Genomic DNA, 20,742 nt, shown 5'->3' on the forward strand with positions numbered 1-20,742 from the left:
TTCAATTTTTATTTCCAAAACAAGACTTTTTTCTATTTTATCTTTTTATTTGTTTTAAACTTTCTTAATTTATTACACATTTCAAATCCTAAATAGATGCAACCAAACAATAGAAATTGCAATTAGTGGAATTTTAGATTGATGGAGTTAAAGATTCCATCATTTATAAATTCCTATGGATTTTATAATTTTCTCATCCAAACGCACCGACAGTCCCAAAGGCCAAAACCTCGCAACCAAGCAAATGCCAAAACATTCCTACATTCTCTCTCTCTCTCTCTCTCTCTCTCTCTCTCTCTCTCTCTCTCTCTCTCTCTCTCTCTCTCTCTCTCTCTCTCTCTCTCTCTCTCTCTCTCACACACAAAAGAACCCTGATCCCAGAAACCATGTATTCTCTCAGCTGCTCTCTTTTCCTTGACATTCTGTTTGAATCTGGACGTGACGAGGGGAACGTCACCAAGATTCGTACCTGGCCATTCTGTTTGAATCTGGACGTGACGAGGTGAACGTCAGTCACATCGGGGTTCGTTTTGAGTCTGCACCTGACGAGAACGTCATTCACATCGGGGTGTTCAAACACCATATCGATATCAAGAATGGGCCAGAACCACTTTATGTTGTTCTTGATCTTGATCTGACCAGAGAGGTGACGGCGTGGATAGAATACAGAAGTGAGGAGAAAGCATTTCGGGCTTGGGTTGGGTACTCCACTCAGATTCAGCCTCTGATTTCGGCAATCGAGCTCCGGGTCGACCTTTCCAAGGCCTCTGAGGACTTGGCCCATGTTGGGTTCATTGCTGAGCGGCGGGTTCTTCCACTTATCTGTTGAAGAATTGGAGATTCCAGGCTTTTTTCGACCGCCTCCCTTCCACAATCTCGGAGAGCTCTCGGGAGCATGTCGGGTCATAGCCAAAAACGCACAACAAGCATCCTGATTACTCTCGTTTCTGTACTACTAGTGCTTCTTGTGACTCTACTTTGCCTGCTCCTTTCAAAGAAGAGAAATGCAAGTCCCAGAAGAAAGGGGACCATGTCCCAGGTCCAGATGACATAGGCAACTTGAGAATGATTCTTCAGCATTTGTAATAATTTCGGTTTTGAACCATACATTCAGTACCTCAATTCTTTATTTCTGGATCTAAATGTTGAAAGCAGAGGGATTCTTGAATGGAATTTTCAATTTTGTGTATGTTAAGCCAGTTATGGTTAGATTTTTGATATGGTACTGAGATATAAGGAGTGGTGTGTGTTTGTTTTGTAATTGCAAATTTTAAATTACATAGTTGACCTCAATTTATTTTTCTTTTCACATTTGACTTCCATTATTCAAAATTCAAACCATCACACAACATGAAGAAAAAAAAAACTATTAGAAAATGCGGCCTAGAGAACAATATTACCAATCATTACATGCTAAGCGGAGTAATTGATTCCAATAACTTGATTCATTGTTCACTTAACCAAACCAAGAAAGCAACTTCTTTTATGGCTGCCCTTGTTTTTTTTTTTGAAGGAAGGATGACAAGCTATATTAAATAAAATTAAAGAGTACATGGAGCGATGCAAAAGCATCAAAAGAAAAATAATAAAGCATAGCAAGATGCCCAAACGCATCTATAATATAGAAAAAACAATAAAAGATGACAAGATGCACAGACGCATCTAGAATGAAAGGTAACCATGATGTGACTTGATGACGAACGCCATCGCTACACTGCATATGTCACGAGAGCAGTGAAAATATAGTAGTAACTGTAACCGTAACTATAACCAGTGAAAATATAGTAGTAACTGGAATGAAAATATAGACGCATCTAGAATGAAAGGTAACCAGGATGTGACTTGATGACGAACGCCATCGCTACACTGCATATGTCACGAGAGCAGTGAAAATATAGTAGTAACTGTAACCGTAACTGTAACCAGTGATATGATCACCTAGGAGAGGTAATTCACTCACTGAGAGTTAGAAAGTAACCGAGTGTGTCAAAAACTCAAAAATTAGCAAACGAACTCCCAAGAACCAGAACCAATACCAGATCAATATGAGCAGCTGTCACGGATTCAAGATTTGGATTTGAAAGTTACCCCGGGTCCCAAATATGGATCCAAATCTGGCCCGCAGCCAAAATCAAGTCTACCAAGGCAAACTTGACCAAGACCCAAGCCCAACTTATCCTGATCTAGGCACCTAAAACCTTGGGAACGCTAGCTTCAACCCTTCTCTGGACATCCAAGCGTCTGAGCACCCATCCATCTCTGCGTCGCCACCCCAGCGAGCCACCCCACCGCCGTAACTCTGAAGAAGCCAAGCCGACACCAGAACGATATTCCGGGAACAACCTGAAGGCCCAAACGCCAATCCTCCAGTCTGTATGCCCCAAAGAACTCGACCGCAGTTGTAACCAAGGCCACCGCCGGAAAGGATCTGAACTCAGGATCTCCTTCCACCGCCGCAACGACCCATCAGCACCCATATATCGAAACGCCACCATCATAGAGGATCTGAAATCAGTGCCTCTACCCATGACAGAACCGGGATCCCATATCTGGTTTGGATCCACCAGACCAAGGTGCTGCTTACCAAATAAGGAGCAACAGCGGTACGACCCAATCCCGGAGGGAATGAATCCCATCTCCAAAACGATGAGATTAGGATGCAGCAACCCCAAGGTTGAAAATAGGAGATTCTCAAATCCAAAGGACTCGGCAGCCAAGGACCTTGAGCCCCATCATCGCAGGCCAAGGAAATCAGACGACAAAACTCTAGGGTTAGCCGCCGCAAAGGGGAGAGAGTGAGACATGGTTAGAGAAAGTTTTAAGTTTAAAAAACTTGTTAGTGTTCAGCTGTTTCTGGCTGCCTATTGTTGGTAAACAGATATATACAAATATATACAGTGGCGTATCTAGAAATCCTATCAAGGAGGGTCAAGAATATGATCAAAATAGCTTACCATCTTCATGTACAAAAGAACTGACTTTTCGTAGTAAACAATAAATGATAATTTTGCGACTTTTTCTTATGTTCGTGGCTTAAATCGATTGAAACTTAGATGTTTTACTAAAAAGTAAACAAAAAAAAAATCGAAAGTCATAGAATTTAGAAACAGGTAGAGGGGTCAACAAAGGCTTTACAAGCTATGTGAAACGAGAAACACAAAATTGAAATTTAAAAGCTAAATTCAGACAGTCAAAGGGTCAATTGACCCTCCTCGATCACCACCCCTAGATACGCCCTTCGATATAAAGTCTGTTTATAATCAAAAACACCTCGACATTTAAACTGTAAGTATATATCACATTTTAGGTACAACTCAACAAATCTCAATTGCAAAATACAAGCATTATGGGTGTTAAATAACTGAACTTAACCTGTGCAACAGGACAACCGTAACATGATGAACTACAATAAAAAGACAGAAGGGATAAAATCCAAGCTATTTGTACCTTTGAGCTGCATCTCCATCCAATTTCCAGCAGCAGTCCATTAGATGAAGAGGATGATAGCAGGTTCAGATTTCAGAATCTATTTGAGATTCCTATTAATGAAGATATATGACTGATTCCACTTGTAATGTTACAACCATAAGAGTCAAGCCATAGTAATTTCTATGAACATTCCAGGCCATAGTAATTTCTCACCCGATGAGCAAACAAAAGTTGGAAGCATGATCAAACAATAACCGACCGATACCTAGACTCATGAAGTCCTCGGAAGAGCAGTTATGCCTTTGAACTTTCCATTTATAAGAATATCACAATTAATGTCATCAGGTACGAGGCCTTTGTCTAGCATTTCATCGTGCAACCTAAACGATTCTTGCAAATTCCCCTCCTCGGTAGTGATTTGCATACTCAATTGGTTAACCCTAGCTATCTACTACTTTGCTAAACCCTGGTGATAATTTCATATCATAAGGGGATTGAAGAGGTAAATATATGTTGGGCGTGGGATGAGCCTCCCAGCTTCGTTTGGTTCCAGACCCCTTTAAAAATAATAATAATAAATAAAAATAAATAAATAAAAGAGGCAGGTGTGTATTTATTTTCCAAACAGTGTGATTGAACCAGCAAACATGCCTACAAAATCCAGCATATTTGACTGTAGAATGCCTTATTTAAATAAGGGCAGTGTCGTATGTGTTCCCACAGTTATAAATCAATCATCTCTTCTAAGCTTTAAGTATAATCTCCAAAATAATCTAGTTTATCATACACAATCAAAAATGGAAGAATCACCCATTATGAATATTCAAATGCGTGGAACAAAATCTCCTTACAGAAGACGGAGAACCGCCAAACTGGTGAAGTCACTAACTGTTCTCGATTACTCATTTTTGGCAGCAGCAATTTGTCTTGCACCAACAGAAAAGAATTCAGTAATGACTTCAAGGGGCATGCCTTTGGTTTCTGGAACTTTCAAGTAGATAAACACCAAAGAGATGACACAAACAACGGCATAAATCCCAAAGATACGAGCTAGGCCTATTGAATCAAGCAGAACTGGCAGCCTGTAGGTGACAATAATGTCTGAAATCCAGTACGCCAGGGCACAGATGGCAATGCAGACGCCACGCACCCTTGTCAGAAAGATCTCGGAGTAGAGGATATTTGGGATTGGCCCATAGGCCGACAAATACGCAGAAATAGATTATCACACAAGTGGTTGATATTGCGGCTTCAACGACTGAACCTAGGGTCACTAAGTTGGCAATGACTGGAAGAATGAGTGACACAATCAACACAGGAAGTGTAGTCAGTAGCAGGATCCTGCAATAAGAAGTGCATTAGCTAAGATTTAAACTTAAACTTTTCCTCTAAAGCACAAAATAAGCTAGGGTTCTGGATTTTTAGTAGATTGTCAAGAATCCTATCAACAGCACAGTTCACGCACACACACACATTACTTTTATATTTTTATAAAATAGAATGTTAAGTCAAGAAATAGACGACCAGTATTTGGTGTGATGGCAAGGCAAATTCTTCCTTGTTGAGTTGAAAATCTACGACAGTTCAGCTCAAAAAGAAAAAACCATGTTAAGCGTAAATCACCTTCTACCAGTGATATCCATGAGCTTCATGGCTAGACCTATACAAGGAAGCATCAACAAAGTTGTGAATGCACTGATGAGGAAAGATGTAGATGTTGTACTGAGACCAAAGCTTTCAAGAAGAACTGAGACTCCAGCCTCTTCAAGAATTTGAGGAGTGTAATAGAGAACTCCATTTATCCCAGAAAACTGCTAAATTATATTAACATTTAGCCGTTAGCTTTACCCCAAAGAGCATTGCAAGACAAACGTCCCTACTTACAGAAAGAAGATGAACCATGACCAAAAGGAAAGGTATGCAAAATATGACTAATAATAGTGAGAGAGAGAAAATTTGATGTGCCATTTTTTTAGCATCCTTTGGACTGGCCAAGCAAATATCATGACTAACATAGCATAACATCAGAGAAACTTGACTACTAATAATATTTCTCCATAAAGTTGAACTAGGTAATTAGCACATTTTCGCTATCCTTAAGGACAAAATTTAGATCAGATAAAAAGAAAATTTGGTATAACAAACCTGCTGAAGAATCTGGATTCCAATTCCAACAAACAATGCGTGCTTAACCCCTGGTTCAAGCAGAGCAGCCCATATTGGTCCTTTCGAAGCTGTTTCTGATGGATGAACCATTGCAGGTCCAACAGGATGCTGATCGATAAGTGACTTCGAATACAGAGCAGGCTGACTGACCAGAGCGGCTGCCTGGATGAACTCGCCTTCTGCAGGAACATCACCACCAGGAAGTGACACAAGGGACCCACGATGTGAGCCAGGGACTCCTTCCTGGTGCAAATATACCCTCTGGAATCCTCCTTCCTTCTTTCCATCCTCGCCTTGTCTCTCAGACCACTTCCATGCCAACTGCCACCCACCACCAATGCCTGTGCTACCAACTGTCTCCCCAGTTCCTTGCATGAGACTGCTGTTGTGCCTCATGCCCAGAATACTACCATGGGAAGGAGGTGCTGGCACCATATCCTTTTCCATACTTGTCGTCTGGCGTGAAATCAAAGGACTATGCAGATTGTCATCTGAGTCTCCTCCAGTTGCACAGTCCTCACCTTCCCTATGCAAGCTCTCTTCATCCCATTGTTCAGTTTTACCGCGTGGATGATCTGCTGTGCTGAACATGCTGCCAAAGTTAGAAAAGAGCATGCTTCCCCGGATACTCCCTGCCTCTGGGAAGTTTTCATGGACACTACCAAAGAGAGTGACAAGAGGACCCATTAGACGCACATTCTGGGTTGCCAAGCTTCCTTGGCGAGAGACAAGACTGACAAATGAACCCTGCCCAGTTGCAGGTCCGGCAACCCAGGAAAGGCCCTCTTCGGGTCCATATAACCTGATTTTGTCTTTGTCAGCTGTTTCCTGACCATCAAGATCATCAGCTGGGCCTCTTCTAAAGATGTTTCATCTCCAAGACCTTCGACAAGCAAAGCCATCTCACCTATAAACACAGTGCATTAGCGAGATCCACATGATAAAGTTTGTGCCCTTGAAGATGCACTACTCAGCCGTCGCACATATTCTCAGCCCTTAGATGCCTAGAAAAGCCTATTGCTAATTGGCTTTAAGCACTTGGGCAAATGCTAGTATGGATCTGATATCAGTGTACTTCTCATTAGTTGAGAATATGAACCCCCATTTTGCACGTTGGATTCATGTTCTCAACATCATTTATGTCACATCATATATGACGTTTAGTATGACAAGTCAGTGCGTGAGTCCATGCTAAATTATGGCGCTATGCATTATAAAACATAGATCACTATACATATACAAAATATGAGCAAACCAGAGAATAAGCAACAAACCAGAAACATCTTCAGTGCCACGCAAGCTCTGGAGAACCTTCTTTGCCTCGAGCATCCTGCCCTTACTCACAAGCCATCGAGGAGATTCAGGCAAGTAAAACACGGTTAATACAAAATATATAAGAGAGAGAATGGAAAGAATCCCAAGCATCAGTCTCCAGCTTGGCGAGGCCAACAGCGACATCCCGAAAACCATACAATATGACAAAAACATGCCTCCTGAACCAAGGAACTGTGGAAGAGTATTCAACAATCCCCTTATATCTGATGGGGCGGTCTCGGATATGTGGACTGGGACAAGAGTAACCGCTAAACCAATTCCAAATCCATCTAATAGCCTTGCAAGACATAGTACATACACATTGGGTGACCACAACATCACCAAGCCACTCACAAAATAAAGAACTGATGATGCTATTAGCATTGGCCTCCGACCAAGCCAATCTGATATGCCTCCTGAGCATGTTGTAATAACTGTTGCCCCGATGACTGACATGGCCACAACAAGACCTTCTACTGAGCTACTTAAATCAAAATCGTCCGTGATGTAAACAATAGCCCCTGAAATATGAGCACTAAATGAGAACAAGCAAAAACATGAACTGAACACAACAAAATGGACAAACTCTGATTGAAATGCGTAAACCAGATAGAATTACTGGAAAGATTCAATGAAGCACAACGCACAGAGCCTACGAAAAACAAGAATTGAAGAAAGCTAAAAAAATTTCAAATAAGTACCAGCAATTGCAGCATTGTCCCATCCTTGCAGAAAGTTACCAATTGTAGCAGCAAAAGCCACAAGAGCAGCTCCAATGAATGTAATCCCCAATCTCAATCAAACCTGAAGGAAGCATCAATACTCAAATCAGAAAACTAAAAATAAAAACATTCCCACTATAGACCCAGATCAGAAACCTTTTCCTAACCCAAAATTCAAACCCACATGACTAAGACAACTCGAACACAAAGAGTTCAGATTGCTTACCTCTTCCAGGTGAGGCTAGGCACAGTTCAGAGCTTCCTAAATGTGAGTGAGCATTACACCCACAACTTAAATGAAATTAAAAGCAGAGGCCTTTTGAAGACAATACAGCTAACAGCAACAGGTCAGGTAAAATATCTTAAAACAGCAAGTGTTGTGAGGACTAGCTTAGGCCGAATCTTGGTAATACAGACAAATTACAGCCTCAAGTTATAGAAATTTAGTAATATCATCTAGCAGATTAAGATCCAGAGCAACTCACAAACTCGATCAAGATCAAGAAACATGGAGAAAGAGTGAGTTGGGTATAAACAGCTTCTGCTAACAACCCTTCAATCACCGTCAACACTCTCATGTCTGACCCACTTCACTTACTCAACTCAGTTAAACTCGGAATTCTCAGACAGCAAACACTTAAACAATGAAATTATAACTAGGAGAAGTGTGTGTATTTGTGTGTGTGTGTGTGTGTGTGTGTGTGTGTGTGTGTTTGTTTAGTGATTAAATAAGAAAAAAACCAGAAAACCAAGAGGAGAATCCAAGAGGGTGGAGGACAGTGGAACCTACTAATCTTCGGAGAGCAAGTTCCAAACGGTCTAAACCAACCCAACCCAACCCAACACAACTCACCATTTGCCTTTTCCATGCCAATAAATTGGTTCTCTTTTTTTGTGTTTTGTCATGCAATGATTGAGTGAAGCTGCCAAGTTTCTTGACTTGTCTGGTTGCGTGATTATTTAAAAGAGAAACACAAAATTGATATTTAAAAGCTAAATTCAGACTGTCAAAGGGTCAATTGACCCTCCTCGATCACCACCCCTAGATACGCCCTTGGATGTAAGGTCAGTTCATAATAAAAAACACCTCAACATTTAAACTGTAAGTATCACATATTAGGTACAATTCAACAAATCTCAATTGCAAAATACAAAGCATTATGGGTGTTAAATAACCTAACTTAATATGTGCAACAGGACAACCATAACATGATGAACTACAATAAAAAGACAGAAGGGATAAAATCCAAGCTATTTGTACCTTTGAGCTGCATCTCCATCCAATTTCCAGCAGCAGTCCGATAGATGAAGAGGATAGTAGCAGGTTCAGATTTCAGAATCTATTTGAGATTCCTATTAATGAAGATGACTGATTCCACTTGTAATGTTACAACCATAAAAGTCAAGCCTGGAATAATATTTCCCAAAGAGATGTGAAAGAGAATCTATGAACATTCCAGGTCATAGTAATTTCTCACCCGATGAGCAAACAAAAGTTGGAAGCATGATCAAACAATAACCGACCAGTACCTAGACTCTTGAAGTCCTCGGAAGAGCACTTATGCCTTTGAACTTTCCATTTATAAGAATATCACAAGTAATGTCATCAGGTATGAGGCCTTTGTCTAGCATTTCATCGTGCAACCTAAACGATTCTTGCAAATTCCCCTCCTTGAAGTGCCCAACAATCAAAGCAGTATAAATATGAACCCTAGCAGTCATTCTCCTTCTATTCATGTATTCCAAGGTTTTGCGTGCCTTCTCCAATTGTCGTTTGCAACAAAGGCCATTTATTAGAACTGTATATGTGTTGATATCAGGTGTAATTCCCTTCGAAAGCATCTTTGAGTAAAGATCTGATGCAGATTGTAAATCACCCTTTCTTAGCAGTCCATTGATTAATGCAGTGTACGTTTTCACATCACATGGAATGCCTTCAGTTATCATTTTCTTATGTAACTCAATAGCTGCTTCCATGTCATTTACATTCCGGAAGCCACAAATCATGCTAGTATAAACACCTGTATTTGGAGATAAACCAACTTCCAGAAGTTCTGAGAAAAGTTCGCGGGCACTTTTCATGTCTCGCCTTTTGCAAAACCCATCAATGATAGCAGAGTATGCTGTAACATCCATTTTGATGCCCTTAGTTTTCATTTCATGCCACATTTCTAAAGCAAGATCTATCTTATTGCTTTTGCATAACCCATTAATAAGGCTGGTGTAGGTGATAACAGTTGGAGTGACTCCACCTTCACACATTTCTCTATAAACATTCAGTGCAGAATTCATGGCACCCTCCCTGGAAAACCCATGTATAATACTATTATAAGTCATACATCCAGGAATAAAACCCTTCTCAAGAAATTTCTTCAAAAGATCACTTGCCACAGTTGTCTGGCCAACTTTGCATAGGCCATCAATGACAATGTTAATTGTGTAGCCTGTGGGGATTTTCTTTGCATCCACCATATCATCAAAGACATTAAAAGCACGTTCGGCATTACCGTTCCTGAAATACCCATTCATCAAAATAGAGTAAGTAAAAACAGTAGGTTCCAAACCCCTTTGTGTCATCTCCAAAAATTCATTATTTGCACAATCCATATCCCCTATTCTGCAATAGCCATGTATCATGTTGTTGTAGGAAACCGCATTAGGTATCACACCATTACGCATCATCTTATCCCATAAACTACGGGCTTCACTTACTTTACCCTCCCTACAAAGCCATGCTAAGAAATTATTGTACAAGAAGACATTTGCAATACCGTAGTCAACTGCCTCGTCAAACAACTTAGACGCGTCTTCAAGTAACCGACATTTCAAAAATCCACGCACCAAATGATTCACAATGAACTCATCAGGCAAAATACCCATCTGTTTCATTTTGGTGTAAAGCTCATATGCCCTTTCCATGTTCCCATTCTTACAGCAACATCCTATCACAGTTGCATAAGTGATTCTGTTAGGAATAAGTCCATCCTGCATAATCATGTTGAACAAATCCAAAGCGGCATCCAACTTCCCTTGCGCACAATAACCCTTCATCAAGCTTGTAGCAACAACCAAATCAATCGATTCCCCACAACTCACCATTTCATCCTTGAGCCTTAGCGCCTCCACCATATTCCCCTGCTTCACACACGCCCCAATCACACTAGTATACGTACGCCCGGAAGGAACCCACCCCATTTCTCTCATTTCACCCAACAACACCAAAGCCAAACGCGATTCGGGAGTCTTACAAACAGCCCCAATCGCCACATCATACAATGCGGCATCAGCTGCTATCCCTCTCCCCCTTGCCTTCCGAAAGTACTCCTCAGCCTCCTCCGGCTTCCCCTCCTTCAAACAAGCACGCATCATGACATGTAGAGTGGCGCAATCACCGCCAACTCCTCTCTCAACCATTTTACCATACAACTCTCGTGCTTCCTCAAACATATTCCTCCTAACCAATGCCGTCAACACAATGTTCATATATTCAACACCAGCATATAACTCAAGCTCCACCATTCTATTAAAGCAATCAACAGCATCCCCTATTCGATTGGCTCTAACATAGCTATTCAACAAGTAACTGAAAACCAGAGAATCTGAATCTAAATCAAAACCGAACCTCTTTGCGCAGTCCAGCAAACGATCGAGAAAGACTGCCGGAGGAGGGCCGGAGTCGCCGGAAACGTAGCGGTTAAGCAATGTCTTGGCGCGCCCGCGAGTCTCTGGAAAGCCCAGTAAGATGTGAAGCAAGACGGCGACGGTGTCGGCGCCGTGGACAACGCCTGGGTGAGCTTCAGCGCGTTTGAGGAGGTCGAGAGCGGAACTGGGATCGGTCTTGTGGGAAAGAAGAGTGTTGAGGAGGTGGGTTTGGGTTGAATCGGAGGATTGTGGAATTGGGTTCGCCGGAGAATGGATTTGCGGCGGCGGTGGTGGTTGTGAGGAGAGGGGCTTGGGGTTTAAGAGGTAGAAGCGACGGAGTGAAGGGAGGAGTGAGGAATGGAAGTGAGATTTCATTGTAGAAGGAGAAGAAAAGATGAAGTGAAGTGAAGTGAACAACAGACTGAAATCTCGAACCTCTATTCTCAAAACCAACCATCAATGGCTTCTTTCAGCTTTTTTATTTATTTTTTTTTTTTTGGTTGGAAAATTAGGATGGCCGGATGGGGTTTGGGGTTTGGGATCTCTCATAATTTAATAATAAGAATAAAATAAGGTTGGTCCCTTCAAAAATAAAAAAATGTTGGTTCTTCACTCCGACATTTTTAAATTTGTCATTTCCACCTCTGCATCTGTTGTGCGTCTTGATCTTTGATTCAATCGTCTATGCACCTATGTTTTGGTTGTCTTTTAATTTTTAAAAGCAACTTAGCTTCATGTCATCCTTAGCTGCTTTCTCTTTTATTTTATAAATTTCTATGATTGCCAACAAAAAAATATTAAAAATATTTAACCCTGATTCTACCTTGTATGAATATGCAAAAATGAAATAGTAAACATATATAAATAGGGCCAATTGCATATAAGAATATTTTTTAATATTTATTTAGCCATAAAGCCACCAATTATTTTTTTCTCTCATGAGACCTCTTTTGTGGAACACATGTACAAAGTTAATTTGGATTTGACTTTTTAACCAACTTGGATTGGGAAACCATAATGCACAAGGAGAGTTCAAGAATGTTCAAGAAGACCCTAGAAACATGCTCAAGAATGTCTCAGACTTATTCAAAGCCAATATGAACTAGGTTTTTTTTCACCAAAATGGCTTGGAGGCTCAAGCTGGTGGCGAGGAGGATTCATGTGACAAGACTATTCTTCACCAAAATGGATTGGAGACTCAAGTTGGTAGAGAGGAGGACTTGTGTGACAAGCCTATTCTTCACTGAAATGGATTGGAGACTCAAAGTTGGTGGAGAGGAGGACTTGTGTGACAAGACTATACAAATACAAGAAAATCACATTGTAAAACACACCCTTCACCTTATCTTCTCTCTTGTGCCACCTTCTTCTTCTTCTTCTTCTTCTTCTTCCTCCTCCTCCTCCTCCTCGTCCTCCTCCTTTTCAATCTCTTTGAAAGCTAAGAAATGTGGCAATCCTCCTCCTTTTCAATCTCTTTGAAAGCTAAGAAATGTGGCAATCCCGAGTACTACCATCGTCTGAAAAATATAAGAAATCCACAATCAATATTACGCAAATGGCCAAGTATAACCGCGTCTACTCCAATAATTCAGAAAAGGAGAGGCGTTACAAAATTTTCAAGAAAAACTTTGAGCAATGGCGAGCCAAGTATAACACTGAACCTGCGCTGAACATATTTGGTGATCAAACCATGATGAACTCCCCAAAGGTTGCGTGAGAGTACCCTTAGAAGCACCGGAGATTTCTTACAGTACTTCTGCTGTGTTTGACAATTTCCAGCCTACAAAAATTGGGTCTATGGAGGAGCTGTCACTGAAGTTAGAATGCAACAGGAGGGTAAGAATAATAATTATGTCGCAGCTACAATACTTCAAAAATAAATGATCAGATAGACAAATAGTTCTCAACTACAAAGATTTATTTTTGTTTTTTTTTTTCCTCTAATAAATTTATTTTCCAAAAAAAAAATATATATATCGAATAGACAAATTGTTTCGAATTTACTCCTAACAGCTACTGACATATATTTCTTTTGATTTTTTTTTTCACACATCCATGCACATGCAGATACTTACTGTTGGGCTTTGGTAGCAGCAGCAGCAATCGAAGGAATAGTAAAAATTGAAAAAGGCGAATTAGTTGCATTGTCTTCTCAACAAATTGTAGACTGTACTAGATCTCGATGGAAGTATAGAGTTTACTAGAATAGGTGCCCGCGCATTGCTGCGGGTGCTCAAACAAAATCTGCAAGTTTAGACGGCTAAAGACTTATGTTTGCAACTAACACTACCATTAATATAAATGTTTTGATAATGTTCAAATATACAATACAAATGCTGTTGACACAGCTTGTCAAAAATATATTGTTCTACTCATAGGCTAACCTAGCTACATTTGATCGGTCTAGTGAGAAGAGGTGTTGATGTTCGTCATCACATATCAGTGGAGGTTCTTCAAAATGGTGCTATTCTAGTAAACTCTATACTTCCATCGAGATCTAGTACCAAAATGGTCCAGTTACATTTATACCAAAAGTGACAGCAGTTGTTGAAGAGTTGTTAGCCTAGCCAAAAAGGTGCTACGTAGTTGTGGAGGTTGTTCAAAAAGGTGTTTCCTCCATTTGTATTTACATGAAAAGCGACATGACACTTCAATCTATTTTTTCTTTGTTCAGAGTGTCTGGTGATGAGGCCGCTGATTCAATGTTTGTCTTTGTATCACTGTGAAAGTAAGAAGTTATAAAAGGTGTGAAAGAATTTATGAGTGGAAAAATGGAGTTGAAATGTATGTAGTTGTTACCAGCTGGGTTTTTTCTCTGGATTGGTAGCAAACAATTGTTTCTTGCTTCTATCAACCAATCTTTTTTTTTTTTCATACAGTGGATGAGCTGGTGTGCTAGTACCTGGTTGATGATCTTAGAGATTAGATACCCCTTTTGAATTCTCCAGCTACTGGATTAAAGCATGTTAGCCAAAATCTTTCCCCGCAACTAAGACAAATACAAAACAATGAGCCTGAAATTCAATTGGTCATAACAAAGATTGAAGTTATGTCCTAATTGAATCTCAGACTCATTCTAGTGTAGCTGTCCTTACAGTAATCTTGGAGATTACATACCCCTTTTGATTTCTTCAGCCACAGGATCAAAGCATGTTACCCAAAATTTTGACCACAACAAATAAGTTCAAATCATACTCGCTGTACAGATTTTAACAAACACAACTGATGTTCATTATTTTGGCTACAAATGCATATTCAAATCTAAAATTCTAAATACTATAAACAACAATGAAAAATTAAAAAAGACAAAAACAAAATAATGAGCAGACCATATCAGTGGCAGACCACTTCATCTTTTTGCTTCTCTCACAAATCATTTCATCTTTTTGGTTGTCATTCATCTGCTGCTCCAAACAGTTGCCTACATATCCGGAAGAAGAATTAATCAGCACAGATTATAAAAAGGCAAACAGACAAAAAAGAACAGATGGAACATTACTTTTATTATTTATGTCCTATTCATTACCTATTGCATCTCTTTTCCCAATTTCCTGATTACTGTAAAATAATAGTAATTCCAGATCTTCCTTCTTGCTGTACCCAAATTTTCCTGCAAAACAGTAAAAGGATTAGACATCTCAGATGAACCAATCTTCCAACAATCAAATCATATTGATTATCTTATCAAACTTTCTTCACATGTCTTTAAAATTGATTCGCAGATTGTGAACAAACTCATTCAATAATAATTAGCATCAGTCTTTAAATTTTATTAGCAACATCATTTAACATTCATACCTGAATTCAAAATACTTGCAAATTTTGATAGCTCGCTGTTCCTGATATCTGCAAAACAAAAGAAGACCACTCATTACAACTACTAATACTTTCTTTGTATGAGAGTTCTAATTATGTGTGAAATCTGGCCAACTATGGTTGAAGTCTCTTTAAAATGAAGGTTATTTTCTAAACAGAAAAAACAGGTTGAAAAAGTGAGAGTTTCTACTCTCACATTATCCACTTGTATTTTATACAGCTTCACCTGCTTTTGGTATTCTAGTTTTCAGTTGGAAGAAATGCGTCCATATTGCACCAAAGAGGCTCTAGTTAGAAATGCTATATGCTATTCTCTGTAAATAGTTCATTGCAGTACTAACTTTACTATTTGTTTATCAACATAAACAAAGAATACAACACAAATTACACTGCGAAGCCTTGCAATCTTCCTCTCATTCTTTGCATTATAGATTTTTGTTTTCACTGAAGTTGCACGTTTTTAAGAAGCCTGAAAACATTTACACTTGACTACTTAAATACCATTATTCTCTTCATTGTCTTTGATTTCATTTTCATTATTAACTTCTCTATCCCTGTGCCTAATCACCTGCCTCAAAGTATTATGAGCCAATATGACCTTGATTCAAACAACATAGCTCATGGAATGATAGCCTATCTACATTAATTAGCAAGGAATGACAAACTCTAGAATTCATTTAAACTGAAAATACAGAATCAAATCAGCACAGAAAGTTAACATGTTGGCAGAAAGTTAAATGGATTTCCATGATAATTAAGCAAAGCTGTATAATACATGCTGCCCCAAAGATTTAGATATGAATTAACAGTGATTCTTTTGAGCTTATCTTTATTAGGCTAAAAAGAAAAAACGGAATTTGGATGGGTAATAGCATCTAATATGTTGATGCAAATATAGATAATTTTCAAAGATCGAGGCTTTGGTATCTCTGTTAGGATAAAGGAGCCATCTTTAATATCCCCTAAACAGATTTACTGAATGAAATTCACATGCTTTGGCTTTTGAACAGTCCAGTATTCCAGCTTTGTGGCAGGCAGCTGCATAATTATATGTTCAATCAAAAGGATTTATCTGAATGCCAAATATGCCCCACCCAATTCTAGCTGATTTCCCCATAATTCTACTTAAATATGTAGAGCTAATTACTGTTCTAAAAAGGTTGCTATTGCATTCACACCCCAATTAAGTTTTGAGTAATTACTGGTCCTTTTTCAGCTCACCTGATATAAACCCAAAAAAAGAAAGAGTAAAAATATGCATCTTAACTCTCAAGGCATACATAAATACACACACACACACACCTAGCTAACTTATCTCTAAATTATAACCTTTAATTTCCAGCAGAATTTGCAGGCATACATACTGCAACATATTAACTTTCTGTTAGGTTGAAGGAGCCATCTTTAGTATTCTCATCAACTCAAAGCACTCTCTGATACTATAATACACATACAAAGTCCAAATCCCAGTGAAGAAACATATAAGAATTCATATACAAAAGTGCAGCTCACAGACACACACACATATCACTATATGTATATATGTATATATGAGTATAAGTATGTGTGTGTATATATATATATAAGTGTGTGTGTGTGTGTGTGTGTATATGTATATATATGTGTATATATATATGTATATATATGTGTGTATATATATATATATATCACTATATGTAATGCATCTATATGTATATATGTGTATGGTCCCGGTGAAATTATAGTATATATGAGTATGCAATCATATACAAAAAGTACAGTACACACAAAGGGATGGGAATTATAGGCAACCAACCTAAGAAAGATGATTGGAATGTCAGCAGCAGCAACTTCACAATTGACAACACCTCAAATGCGACCTAATCTACATTCAAAAAATCCAATTGATAAATGAAAACAGAAAACTAAATGACTATATATTATTAGTAAAGTTTGTCTAATCCTATGTATTACAAAGCCTGCAAGTAAAGTTTGTCTAATTCTATTAGATTACAATGAAACAACTATTTTCTTTTGACCTCATTAGATAATAGTAATTAGAGCCAAACCTCCTCTCGCCTATCAGTTCTAGTTAAATTCAAAGGGTTAAGCAAATTGCACTCCAATGAAATAGAAGAACACCATAAACTAACCACTCCCAGATACAAACAAAAACCTAATACAGTTTACCACCAATCACTTGCCTCAATCTCAGAAAAAAAACCTTATCAAAAAATTTCTAAAAATTTAAAGTTGAGCATGATTTCAAAAATTCCCTTTCATTTACCTTGATTTACAGATTCAACCTTCTCCTTCTCCCCAGACCTTGCAGACCAATTTCTTACAACAGTAGCATGTGAAACCTGCATACAAAACCAATCACAGTTTAACATTAAATAGGAACAATTTACAATTACAATAAACAAAATTGACACAGGAGAATTAAGAAACCTTGAATGTAGAAGCAATCTATGTCTGCAAGCATGAACAATAACTGTGGAATTGGATGTTTGAAGCCACACCTCAAACACCAGAAACAGCAGCTCTCCTGCCTTTCTGAACACACCTCCACCTCAAAATTAAGCCAACAACCCAAAAAACCCTGCATCACCAAAACCATCTTCTCGTCATAAACTCGACCCACTCAAAATGCAAAGCACTGGATACAAAACAAAAAGAAACAACACCGATTATAATAGCTAGAAAACTGGAAGAAGAAAAAAAACCGATTCAAGAAAATCAGTTTAGAGTGTGTTTGTACCAAACCAAAATCCTACCAACCTTTCACGATCATTGACACACAGAAACTGTTCACAATTCACTAAACGATAAAAAAGATGAAAAAGATTAACAACAAAACTTGTTCTATTTCTTTTCAACCCAATCCTTTTCCCTCAGAATCTTAAAAAAAAAAATTGGATCTTGGGACCGCCAAACCGCATACACTAATCTACATGCTAAGCCACAAATCATGTAAGTATAAACACCTGTATTTGGAAATAGACCAACTCCCAGAAGTTCCGAGAAAAGTTTGCGGGCACTATTGATGTCTCTCCTTTTGCAAAACCCATCAGTGATAGCAGATTATGCAGTAACATCCATTTTGATTCCCTTACTTTTCATCTCATGCCACATTTCTAAAGCAAGATCTATTTTATTGCTTTTGCACAACCCATTAATAAGGCTGGTGAAAGTGATAACAGTTGGAGTGACTCCAACTTCACACTAGTATACGTACGCCTGGAAGGAACCCACCCCATTTCTCTCATTTCACCCAACAACACCAAAGCCAAACGCGAATCAGGACTCTTACAAACAGCCCCAATTGCCACATCATCCAATGCCGCATCAGCTGCTATCCCTCTCCCCCTTGCCTTCCCCTTCTGAAAGTACTCCTCGGCCACCTCCGGCTTCCCCTCCTTCAAACAAACAAGCACGCAACATGACATGTAGAGTGGCACAATCACCAACTCCTCTCCCAAGCATTGTACCATACAACTCTCGTGCTTCCTCAAACATATTCCTCCTAACCAATGCCGCGTCAACACAATGTTCATATATTCAACACCAGCATATATCTCAAGCTCCACCATTCTGTTAAAAGCAATCAACAGCATCCCCTATTCGATTCGCTCTAACATAGCTATTCAACAAGTAACTGAAAACCATGGAATCCAGATCAAAACCAAACCTCTTTGCGCAGTCCAGCAAACGATCGAGAAAGACGGCCGGAAACGTAGCGGTTAAGCAATGTCTTGGCACGCCCACGAGTCTCTGGAAAGCCCCTTAAGATGTGAAGCAAGGCAGCAGCGGTGTCGACGCCGTTGACAAAACCTGGGTTCGTTTCAGCGAGTTTGAAGAGGTCTAAAGCGGAACTGGGATCGGTCTTGTGGGCCCAGAAGAGTGTTTAGGAGTTAGGTTTGGGTTGAATCGGAGGCTTGTGGAATTGGGTTGGCCGGAGAATGGATTTTCGACGGCGGTGGTAGTGGTTGTGAGGAGAGGCCTCTCGTTTAAGAGGTAGAAGCGACGGAGTGAAGGGAGGGGTGAGGAATGGAAGTGAGATTTCATTCTTGTTTTGAGTTTGTTGAAGGAGAACAGTGAAGTGAAGTGAAGCTGTGAAGTGAAGTGAAATTAGAATGGCCGTGTGGGTTTAGAGTTTAGGGTTTTGCGCATGAGGCCACAAACTATTTACCTCATAAGGCCTCTTTTTTTCCTTTTTTTTTTTTTTTTTTTTAGAGAATTTTGTGGAGCACATGTACGAAGGTAATTTGGATCGGACTTCTTAATCAACTTGGATTGGGAAGCCATAATGGACAAGAAGAGCTCGAGAATTCAAAGTCAATATGGATTGTGTTTTCTCCATCAAATTGGTTGAGAGGAGGATTTGTAAGACAAGACTATATAAAGACAAGAAAGTCACATTGTAAAACACACACCCTTCACCTTCTCTTCTCTCTTATTCTTCTATTTCTTCTCCCTTTTCGATCTCTTTGAAATCCAAGAATGGCTATTGTTCAAAATAAAATAGTAATGTTGGTCATCACCATCATGCTCGGGACTTTCATGCTCGGGACTTTGGCAATTACATCAGACCAAGTACTACCATCTGAAAAATACAAGAAATCCACGATCAATATTACGCAAAAGTTTGAAGAGTGGATGGTCGAGCATAATCGTTTCTACTCCAATAATTCAGAAAAGGAGAAGCGTTACGAAATATTCAAGAAAAACTACGAGCGAATGCGAGCCAAGTATAATAATACTGAACCTGAGCTGAACATATTTGGTGATAAAACCGAGGATGAACTCCCCAAAGGTGGCATGAAAATACCGAAGATTCCTTACTGTTCTTTGTTTCATTATTTTGTTCCTGAATACAAAATTTCGGTATATGAAGGAGCTGTAAGAATTAGACGGCAACATGGCGGTAAGAATTATAATTACGTCGCAACTACAGTGCTAAAGAATAAATTATCAGATAGACAAATAGTTCCCATCTACAAAAATTTGTTCCGTTTCTTTTGTTCTTCCAATAAATTTATTTTCTGAAAAACAAAAATGATCAAATAGACAAATAGCTGTGAATTTACTCCAAGCAGCTACTGACGTGTATTTCTTTTGATTTTTTTTATCACATATATGCACGACAGGGCAGATGCTTTATGTGGATAAGCCATATGAAGATGACACAGACGGGACTGAGGAAGATGACATAGACTTCTGGTTAGTGAAGAATTCTTGGGGCACGACCTGCGGTAGAAAAGGTGGATACTTCCGAATTAAAAGAAATGTGGATAAGCCAGGTGGTTTTATGTAACATTGGCCTTCCTTCCCGTTCATCTCTCGCGATCACATCCTCCGAGGGTCTAGAGTCCTTGGTACTTGAAGCGAGTCCACCAAGCTGCAACACATATTTATCAAAGTTCTTTTTCTTTTTTTCCTTTTTTTTTAGTTTTATATTTGCTATATTGGAACGGTCCAAATAGTTGCAGCAAACCTGAAAATAATTCAATCATACTAAATATATATAGCTTTTCAATTTATCAAACTTTTTTGTTTATTTATTTATTTATATTTGCTATATTGGAATAGTCCAAATAGTTGCAGCAAACCTTAAAATGATCCAATCATACTATTCTCAATGGCCTTGTCCTAATAACCAATTGCTAAATTG

General features: G+C 39.1%; 2 protein-coding genes, 1 long non-coding RNA gene and 1 pseudogene across 6 annotated transcripts; 1 reads left to right on the forward strand and 3 right to left on the reverse strand.

Annotated features, from left to right (window-relative positions):
* Positions 1–4,037: 4,037 nt before the first annotated feature.
* On the reverse strand, positions 4,038–9,166 carry LOC112175899 (annotated as a pseudogene).
* LOC112177811 (pentatricopeptide repeat-containing protein At3g54980, mitochondrial) lies at positions 9,162–11,648 on the reverse strand. Its single transcript, XM_024316064.1, has one exon. The coding sequence runs from the start codon at positions 11,646–11,648 to the stop codon at positions 9,162–9,164; it is 2,487 nt and encodes an 828-aa protein (XP_024171832.1).
* Positions 11,649–13,774: 2,126 nt separating this feature from the next.
* LOC112175901 lies at positions 13,775–19,223 on the reverse strand. 4 transcript variants are annotated; one of them, XR_002926699.2, is made up of 8 exons: positions 18,056–19,223; positions 17,520–17,670; positions 17,356–17,431; positions 16,885–16,953; positions 15,072–15,119; positions 14,800–14,883; positions 14,073–14,694; positions 13,775–13,993 (listed from the first exon to the last, which is right to left on the reverse strand). It is a non-coding gene; the product is annotated as an uncharacterized LOC112175901 (long non-coding RNA). The 4 variants fall into 4 exon arrangements; XR_002926703.2 differs by lacking the exon at positions 13,775–13,993 and having other exon boundaries at positions 14,427–14,694; positions 18,760–19,223; XR_005803670.1 differs by lacking the exon at positions 13,775–13,993 and having other exon boundaries at positions 14,427–14,694; positions 17,591–17,670.
* Positions 19,224–19,517: 294 nt separating this feature from the next.
* Positions 19,518–20,409, forward strand: LOC112175900 (probable cysteine protease RDL3). The gene is made up of 2 exons (XM_024313638.2): positions 19,518–19,995; positions 20,219–20,409. The coding sequence occupies exons 1-2, from the start codon at positions 19,572–19,574 to the stop codon at positions 20,383–20,385; spliced, it is 591 nt and encodes a 196-aa protein (XP_024169406.1). The 5' UTR covers positions 19,518–19,571; the 3' UTR covers positions 20,386–20,409.
* Positions 20,410–20,742: the final 333 nt, after the last annotated feature.

This window comes from Rosa chinensis, chromosome 7, assembly GCF_002994745.2.
Source record: "Rosa chinensis cultivar Old Blush chromosome 7, RchiOBHm-V2, whole genome shotgun sequence".
NCBI lineage: Eukaryota > Viridiplantae > Streptophyta > Magnoliopsida > Rosales > Rosaceae > Rosa > Rosa chinensis.